The 9720-nt window shown below is 36.5% G+C and overlaps 1 protein-coding gene and 1 pseudogene across 2 annotated transcripts; both read left to right on the top strand.

Annotated features, from left to right (window-relative positions):
• Positions 1 to 1594: 1594 nt before the first annotated feature.
• On the top strand, positions 1595 to 4906 carry LOC120067029 (uncharacterized). Its single transcript, XM_039018400.2, has 6 exons — positions 1595 to 1699; positions 1833 to 2035; positions 2224 to 2524; positions 2690 to 2848; positions 2984 to 3279; positions 4211 to 4906. Exons 1-6 carry the CDS (start codon positions 1600 to 1602, stop codon positions 4430 to 4432), a joined length of 1281 nt encoding a protein of 426 aa, XP_038874328.1. The 5' UTR covers positions 1595 to 1599; the 3' UTR covers positions 4433 to 4906.
• A 351-nt stretch (positions 4907 to 5257) lies between these two features.
• On the top strand, positions 5258 to 7747 carry LOC120067028 (AAA-ATPase At2g46620 pseudogene; annotated as a pseudogene). The gene has a single exon (XR_016525276.1). The product of XR_016525276.1 is annotated as an AAA-ATPase At2g46620 pseudogene (transcript).
• Positions 7748 to 9720: the final 1973 nt, after the last annotated feature.

Below are 9720 nucleotides of genomic sequence, written 5' to 3' on the forward strand. Positions count from 1 at the left end.
TAATTAAAGAGTTTAATTAATTAATCTCATATCATTGGAGATTCTAATCTGTAGGTCCATAAAATCTCTCGTTGATTTGAATTGTTGGAATCAATCGAGGAAGTTTTATATTAAAGAGATTAATATATACTTATAGATGTGATCTATAATCCAAATTATGTAAGAGAAATATTTGAATGATACTTAAGTATTAAATTCATGAAGAATGAATTAATTATAATGTTAGAGAGATGGATACATATAATTAAGTATGTGATGCTTATATGTTAATTAATTAACTATATATTGATTTAATATATGATTATTTAACTAGTATGCCAATTAATCAAATGAGGGTTATTTAATTAACTGACATTAAGGGTAAAAAAAAGTATATTTGAAGGAACCCTTCCCCATATAAATATATCCTTATAGTCCATTTAGGGCAAGAATTTTTTATTGTGCAAAAGACTCTCTACTCTCTTAACAAATTTTCTCTACCTCATCCTCTTCCAAATGTTAAAAACCACACTTCTAACCCTTGGAATCCTAGAGAATAACAACGGTGAAGTCCTTGATCATCGAGGAGGTGTTCGTGAGACAAACAAGAGGAATTTACGAGAAGAACGAGATTCAACAAATGTGAGGTTCTTTTATCGCTTTTCTCTCTCTTCTATAGTATACTGATTTTGATGTTTATCTTTGATTTTGATGTTTATCTTTTATTCTTCTTGTGTGGACTGTTGTATTCTTGTTTCTATAAAATTGAATTTCGAAATACAAGACGATCTCATACTTTCACGAGAATTCGATTCCCTTCAAAATCAAACAGCATAAAAGTCGAACAAACATAGAAGAGTAAAGCCAACTGAAAGTGTGAGTTTGTGCGGAAGCTATGAGAACAATAAAGAGAAAGGTTGGCTAACAAAGGACAATTTTAAATGTGGGAAATATGTAAAAAAAAATAAAATAAATAAAACACAGATTTTAAGTTTGATTGTCTTGGATTTCTCTGTCTTTTATTTTTCTCAATTAATGCCCTAACATTAAATTTTGTCCATTGATATGAGTTAGAGGCATCAAATTTTGTTTGTTCTTTCATGGATTACTTACTCTTTCCAACTATTTTTGATCGTAGGAGAAAAACAATGTTTTATCTTAATTCTCATATCTGTTCTCTTCGATTCATAATCAAACTCAATGTGGATTTTGAGGGACGAGTAATGTTATTGACTTCACAATACTTCAACCTGATTTCTTCCCTTGAGTTGGTTGAGGGTATGCAATAAAAGTTGGATATCCCTTTAATTATTAAATTCTCATAGATGGTTCCAACTGCTTTCGTCTTCAACGGAAGATATTTTTATATTGGATGGTTTGATTTATTTCATCAAGCGTAATTCGCTTCCTCAAATTTGTTAAGTCTATTCGTGCTATTCATTTGATGGTTAAGGACACTCTCTTACACCAAGCTAATAAAATTAACTAATTTATTTATTTTAATAGATATTGTAAATAAAGTGTGGGTGAAGGAATCGAACCTCAAATCACGATGTTGGTAATATGAACATCATGTTGAGAATTAACAAACTTTTTAAAATTGAAACTTATCACAAATTAATGGAAAATTTATACTATAATTATCCAAAGTCCCAACTCGATCACCGACTCGTTCTAAAGTCGAGATTGTGGCAAACCCAACGTCTCTTCTTCCGGTTGGGTAAGGGGGAAAAGAGAGCTTCTTCTTCTTCACCAAGCAAAGCACACCTCAATCAATCTTTTCTTCCCTTTGGGGACATTTAGAATCTCAATCCCATATTCTGCTGCTAACTCTCTCCTTCTTCCATCACCAGTTATGGGTAGCGGTTCGTCCGAGACGAGGTTCGTACAGGAATTGCTTCTCTACGCAGCCAGCGCCGCCTTGAGCTGCTTGGTTCTCTTTGCTGGCCTACGCCACCTCGACCCCAACCGCGAGGCCTCCAAGAAGGCTCTCGAGCACAAGAAGGAAATTGCCAAACGCTTGGGCCGCCCTCTCATCCACACCAATCCTTACGAGGTAACCCCACCCTCGCTTTCTCTCACGACCTATCATTCTTTTGTCTTCCTGTGAAGTGATATGAATTTTGTTGTGTGGGTTTTCAGTTTGAGTTATATGTGAGTTGAATTCAATTGGGTTTGCCCCTTAGGTTCTTGAGGAACCATTATGTTCTTGTCTGACTCGTGACTTGCTTACATTTTAACCAGGATGTGATTGCCTGCGATGTTATAAACCCTGATCACATTGATGTGGAATTTAACTCCATTGGAGGCCTGGAGAGTATCAAGCAAGCTTTAATTGAATTGGTGATTCTTCCACTAAAGAGGCCCGAGTTATTTTCGCATGGGAAGCTTCTTGGTCCTCAGAAAGGAGTTTTGTTGTATGGACCTCCTGGTACTGGGAAAACAATGCTGGCAAAAGCTATTGCAAAGGAGTCTGGAGCTGTTTTCATTAATGTCAGGATTTCTAATCTGATGAGCAAATGGTTTGGAGATGCACAAAAGCTAGGTTAGTTTAGGGATTTTTTATGCTTTTCTTGGATATGAATGATATATATGTTACTGTTCTATTTGTTGATCTGAGTGGTATTAATGATATATTTGTTCCTTGGGTTTGTTGATGCTTCATTAACTATTTATGCCTGATTGGTTGTTGCTTAACATGACTTTTCAGTGGCTGCTGTGTTTAGCTTGGCTTATAAGCTCCAGCCTGCTATTATATTCATCGATGAGGTTGATAGTTTTTTGGGTCAGCGGCGAACAACAGATCATGAAGCAATGACAAACATGAAGACTGAGTTCATGGCCTTATGGGATGGATTTACCACAGATCGTGAGTCAGAGTTTAACCTATATTGTACTTATTTTCTGTCAGCAGGAGGATTTTGTTGTATATGGCATTGTGATTGTGCAATTTTGTTCATTATAGCTGCTTTTCAGTTCTGATTTGTCATGTCTATTCTTATAGAGAATGCTCGTGTAATGGTCCTTGCTGCTACTAATCGCCCATCTGAACTGGATGAAGCTATACTTCGACGTCTTCCACAAGCCTTTGAGATTGGAATACCTGACCGGAGGGAGAGAGCAGAGATATTAAAGGTGATTTTGAAGGGTGAGCGTGTTGAAAACAATATAGACTATGACCGCGTGGCAAGCTTGTGTGAGGGTTACACAGGTTCAGATATTCTTGAACTGTGCAAGAAAGCTGCTTATTTCCCAATCAGGGATCTCCTTGATGAAGAAAAGAAGGGGAAACAATCTTCTGTGAGTACATTTATCATTTTTTCTCTTCCTTTCCATTTTTCAGGTCTTGTTGGATAACCATTTTGTTTTTTATTTTTAGTTTTTGAAATAAAGCTTGTATGCACTACTTCCACTCTACTTTCACCTTTTGATTTTTGTCATCTACTTTTTAGGAATGTTTTAAAAACCAAGCTGAGTTTTGAAAATTAAAATAAGTAATTGTTAGAAACATGTTCTTGGAGTTTAGAATTTGGCTAAGAATTTACATGTTTAGTTAGAAATGATAAAAACCATGGTAAAAGAAGTTGGAAGTAAACAAGCACAATTTTCAAAAACCAAAAATCAAAAACCAAATACCAAAAACGAAATGTTTATCAAACGAGGTCTTAGTTACTCGTTTCTTCTAGTGGAGTAGATATTTAAGTTGATAACCAATTATTTACATACATTCTTCGCCACTTAGGCTGTTTCAAAGATAGATTTATATCCCTTTTTATGGGATTCATATCTATGCTACTGTGCTCCCTATGGACAATGAAGTTTGGATACTGATCATTTATGTTTCCATCTTTCAAGGGCTTATGAGATTGGTATATTGTGTTATGTCTTGTTCATTTCATTTACTGGCTACAATTGTCCAGTAGAGAGAATGGGACGGTGAAAAAGAAAGTGACTCATGTGAGTATTCCTTTGAGGGTCGGCAACATGCTAGGGTACTAGACAATTTAATTTTGAAAATGGTGCTTTTTGATGGAAGCTCTTCGTTGCTATTTCTGTTATTATTATTACTTTTCATTTACCTGGTATCAGAGGGCATGAGGGTTTATATAATGTCTTGGTGAGACGAAGTTTTAAGTCTCTATATTGCCATTGACATTGAGTATGAGTTTGTTTGCTATTTATGATGGGGACTTGAATGTTCCTGACCTTTGCATGGCATGTCGGTGTTTAGGAGCCAAGACCCCTATCGCAGGCAGATTTGGAAAAGGTTCTTGCTACATCTACAAAGACAAAGGTTGCTGCAAGTGAATACACTGGTCTGAGCTCTAACTCATCAGGGTGGACAGGGCACAGGGAAGCTGGCGATTATGAGGTTCAAGCCGCAATAAGCGAACTCTCCAAGCTAGTGGTCTCCCAAATCTTGAATATCCAATCCGAAACCCGAGACTCGTGAAATCCCTGACATTATCAAGGTTTCTCGTGATCCATTTTAGTATTAAATAGCACGGATTTACCAGGGATGCATCCCTGGTTTGAAGGGTTTGTCTCAAATCTGAAATTTTGAAGTTCTGAATGGTTTCTGGTAGTTGCATATTCCAACTTTACTGTCTCAAACATGAAATAGGGATCATATTTATAAACAGAAACGGTGGATTAACCCTGTTGATAATCTTTTGTATGGATCCGGGTCATCCTCGAACAATCTTTCTTTGTTGTACCATATTTAGTATTTTGTTGGCTTAACTTTTTGTATTTTGTATTTTGTATTTTGTCACAAAGTGGTCTCGTGGAAATACTAAAGCCTTTCTCACTAGTTGAAGAAGTTGCTGCCGCGATTTGAACATAAGCTGGGTAGCGCTTTGATAGAGTGGGTTAAAAGCTGTAAATGATTTAAGATTAATAATATGAGATGAAAATTTTGTGATTCTATGGTCTGTGCCTCTGTCGTTATAGGTTATGGCTTTTTTCTTGTCCCCTTTGTCACATTTGAGGAACCGAGAATGCATGAATTATTGCATAATCCAAATAGCAATCAAGATTTGAATAAAATTCTCAACCACTCTTGAATTATATATATATATATATATATATATAAGAATTAGGTTTATTGAGATGAATTTAGACACCTTTGGTTTATCCGGATTCATGCAACGATTTGTTTTGTATCAAATTTAGCTTTGAAGTTTTAACCAAGTTGTGGAAAAATAGTTGATGTCTTTTCTTTTTAAATCTGGTAGATTATGAGTAATTAAGCGTGACTTTAGTTGATCAATTTGTTTATTATAGAAAAGTGTGGAGACTTGTGAGTGAACATTGTTTAGTCCAGTCAAACTTTTTACACAATACAAATATATACTTTTTTGTGTGAAAGTAAATCCTTTCCCATTCTTTCATATCTTCCTCAAAAAAAAAAAAAAAAAAAAAAAAGCTCTAGATGTCTGTAATACCATTCTTGAACAATATTCACTTGCATATCAAAGATGTCACAGGATTGAATTCAACAACTGCATATGTTGAACTCAAAAAGGAAAAGAAAAGAAGGGAAAAAAAAAGGACTATTCAATCGAAGTATTTGCTACCATTTTTCTAATGTAGCGAATTGGGAAGCAAGAACTCTAAAAAGTTTGTTCCTTTTGTCTCCAACCATCCAAGCATGTTTGTGGTACACTACATCCATAGGTTTAGCAGTCAAAAGAAAAGAAAAGGGTCGTCTGCTGCTGGCTATTTGGATAAGTTTCATACAAGAGTAGGAGGATTGGCTTACAATGACAAGTGATTTGGGCAAACCATGTGGTATTGAAAGTTGAAACACCCCCTCCTCCTCTTGATGGCTGAACGATTCAAACCCATCTGTCAATCTCATTTCCTGCTCTGCAAATACAATTCAATCAAGTTGTAATTAAAGTAGTAAACAAATCACTGTTGATTATTTTAGTTTAGACCAAATCTTCCCCTCTGAAGTTTTCAATTCAACTCTCCTCCTTCTTCTTTATTCATTCATATCCCTTACTGGTCAGAGCCAACCCCATACCACCGTTTTCCTTTACCCAACTCTCCAATTCATTTGACTTCCATTAAAATAAACTTCATTCCTATCTTCAAATGCCCAAGCCCCATTTATTTCCTCCTCTTTCTCCTTCTTCATCAACCCCTGGGTTGGAGGTTGAAGGTTGGACTTCATCTCATCCTCCCAGATAGTCCATACTTTGTTCCTTTTCTTGATTTTCATCATGGGGTTTTTCAGCACCGCAGTAGCTTCTTCCTTGTTCTTCATCATTGTTTTTGTTTTGGTTCTTCGTTTTATAACCAAAACATCTCTGGTGTACATGGTGGTCAAGGGTTTTCAAGCAATTACAGACTACTTCCATGTCTACCAATACTACAGAATTCCCCAATTCGACGACAATCTACAGCAGAATCAACTCTACCTCCGTGTACATACGTACCTTCATTCCTTACCTTCGCTCGAGGATTCCAATTTTGCCAACATATTCTGCGGTGCAAAGCCGCGCGATATTTTCCTCCGCCTCGACTGCGACCAAACCGTCCACGATACCTTCCTTGGGGCAAAAATCCGCTGGAAAATCGAGATGCATAGAGATCATCATCGCCAGAACGGCCATTTTTCGATCGTTCTGAAGTTGAGAAAGGATGATAAGCGCAGAATATTCCGCCAGTACTTCCAACACATCCTCTCGATCACCGACGAGATTGAACAACAGAAGAGAGAAATCAAGATGCACATAAACGTGGATGATGGTACAAGACGGTGGACGGCGGTGCCGTTTACACACCCGGCGACATTCGGTACGGTGGTGATGGACGTCGATTTGAAGAACAAGGTAAAATCCGATCTCGAACAGTTCCTGAAATCAAAGCAATACTATCACAAATTAGGCCGCGTTTGGAAGCGAAGCTTCCTACTATACGGTCAGCCAGGGACGGGAAAGTCGAGCTTCGTGGCGGCCATGGCGAAGTTCCTGCAGTACGACATCTACAACATCGACATGTCGAAAATCTCGAGCGATTCCGACATGACGATCCTGCTGCTTCAAACGACCCCGAGGTCGTTGATTCTGGTGGAGGATCTTGATCGGCATCTGATGAAACGATCGACGGCGACGAGCGTGTCGGGTGTACTGAACTTCATGGACGGCATCGCATCGTACTGCGGTGAAGAGCGTGTGGTGGTGTTCACAATGAGCGATAAGAGTGGGATTGATGAAGCGGCGCTGCGGCCAGGACGGGTGGATGTTCACCTTCATTTTCCGCCGTGTGACTTCTCGGCCTTCAAGAGTTTAGCGATCAGTCATTTGGGGGTGAAGGATCACAAGCTGTTCTCTCAGGTGGAGGAGGTTTTTCAGAGTGGAGCCACCATGAGCCCGGCCGAGATTGGTGAGATCATGATAGCCAATCGGAGCTCCCCATCTCGGGCCTTGAAATCCATCATCACTGCCTTGCAAATCAACGGCGGCGACGGCGACGGCATGGACCGGAATGGATTCAAATGGACGGGGGCTGGGTCGGAGATTCATGGTGAGGATGGGATTCAATCTAGACGATTATTTTTCAAAGATAATTTAAGTATGAAACTTTATGGCCTCTTGAGATTGGGACTCAGAAAACATGAACAATGTTCGGATTCTCACTCAATGGACAAAAATAGATTTTGAAAGTCAACGTTGTATTTTAAGAATCAACTCATAAATGTAATCAAACAAAAATAATCATTTAATATTAATTTTTACCTCTAAATTTTGGACCTTAACAATTAAATCTATATAATACTTTTCATTTTAAATTTTAAATTTTTGTAAATGCATCAATTTTACACAATCTTCTAGATTTAGTTCATTTTTTTTGGATAACGAAGATAGGTTTCCATGACTCTAAAAAATTGTCATAAAAATATTTCTTGACTATTTTTTTAGTCTTTAAATCCACCATCGAGAAAAGCATATAGATGACAATGAAAACTTAGTCATAATCGATTGTTTCATGACTCTTCAATTCAATCAACAATAATCATTTATTGACATTCATTGCCTACCATGTAACATTTTTATGACAATTTATCATTGTCAATCAATGATGAAAAAGTTGACTTTTTCTGTCAATTAAACCTTTAGGTTGACATTAAAAATTTGTCACAAAATATTAATAATATCATATTTGCAGTGTCAATAATATTTTAATCGTGACACTTTTTGGACGTCATTGAATTGCATACATTGACATTTGTCTATAATTATTGAAGTTTGATTGATGATAGTATTTCATTGTTATATAACTAAATCTCATCAAAAAATGCTTTGATCATAATCATGTTGCAAATCACATTCCTATTCTTGTCACAATGACCACTCGAGAATATCCAAATAGAGGTTTATTGCCTATATCTTACTTAAAAGTGTTCGAAAGGGTAAAAAACTAGCTCAAACCTACAAATAAAAGCTCCACAGGGATTAGGGAACAATATAAATCACTTCTACACAAAGGCCTAAACAAAACTTTATTATTATTTACCAATCACCAAGACGAAGTTGAAACTTCATCGAAAAGTGTTCAAATTCGTCCGAACCTATTAAAAATCTACAACAAGAGCTCCCGAGTGTTAAAAAAAAAATTCTAAAATAATTCAAGTCTGAAAGGAATTTAAAGCAATGTTACCCATTAAATATTACCTAAAATGACCCAAAAGCTGACTGGTTTGTGTCAAGTAAACCTAATGTTGCAGATTTTGAGTTGCGTGATTTTGTCTTTAATGACGGTTTTTCTCTCTCTTTACCCTATATTTGCTATTGTTCATAAATCATGAAGTCTAATTTATTGTAGTACAACCATTTGGATAGGGGAGTTACAAAAATGCTAAAATTATTTTTTAAAATTAAGTCTGTGGACCACGTTTATTAAATTTACAAAAATGGCAAAGTCTTTTTTCTTCCTTACGCAATTTCTTCTTCTTATGCGATTTTGCTACACCTACCCACTACACGTGTACACCCACTTCTTTAAATTTCTTAAACTTCAGCTTAAATGGTTTATCTAAGGCAAAGGCATAGTGCCATCAATTTTCCAATACTTTACTATTACTATTTCTTGTACTAAATACTTTCTTATTGCAATTCGATTGTCATTCGACTTCCATCTGGTTATCTTACATTTTTTTGTGTCAATTACTAAATAGTTTCTAATTACCTAACAATTTTTGTCAATTACTATGTAGCTTCCGGTTGTCATATGATTATCATATGAATACCTTCCATTGTCAATTACCAAAGCGTTTCTGATTACGTGCTGAACACCAACTTGCTTGAACATAGGCTCCATAGCACCCTTAACAATCCAACATAGTAACTCATAACAATTCAATCCATCATACAAAATCATGATTTCAGTGTAATCACACGTTGAACACCAACTTGGGTTCGAGGGCAAACCGATAGTAAATTTCTTACCTTGATATTCGGCCTAGGTAATTAGCAAATCAAGTTTCTCTTTATCTTGAGTGAAACTCTTGAATCACCCTAAAAACAAACCAAATTTAATAAAAATCCATAATTATAACCCAATCCTCCCAGACACAAAACCAATCATCTTCAACCTACCTACCAAAAGTGTTCGCTTAATAGGAACTACACTTGAGCTTCAAACACGAAATCCAATCCATACGTAAAACCAAATTGACCTCAGTTCTTACTACACAATAGTCCACAGTGCCCAAATCTTCCAACCTATGAT

The sequence above is a fragment of the Benincasa hispida genome, chromosome 12, assembly GCF_027475165.1.
Source record: "Benincasa hispida cultivar pf3 chromosome 12, pf3_genome.v1.1, whole genome shotgun sequence".
Classification (NCBI taxonomy): Eukaryota; Viridiplantae; Streptophyta; class Magnoliopsida; order Cucurbitales; family Cucurbitaceae; genus Benincasa; species Benincasa hispida.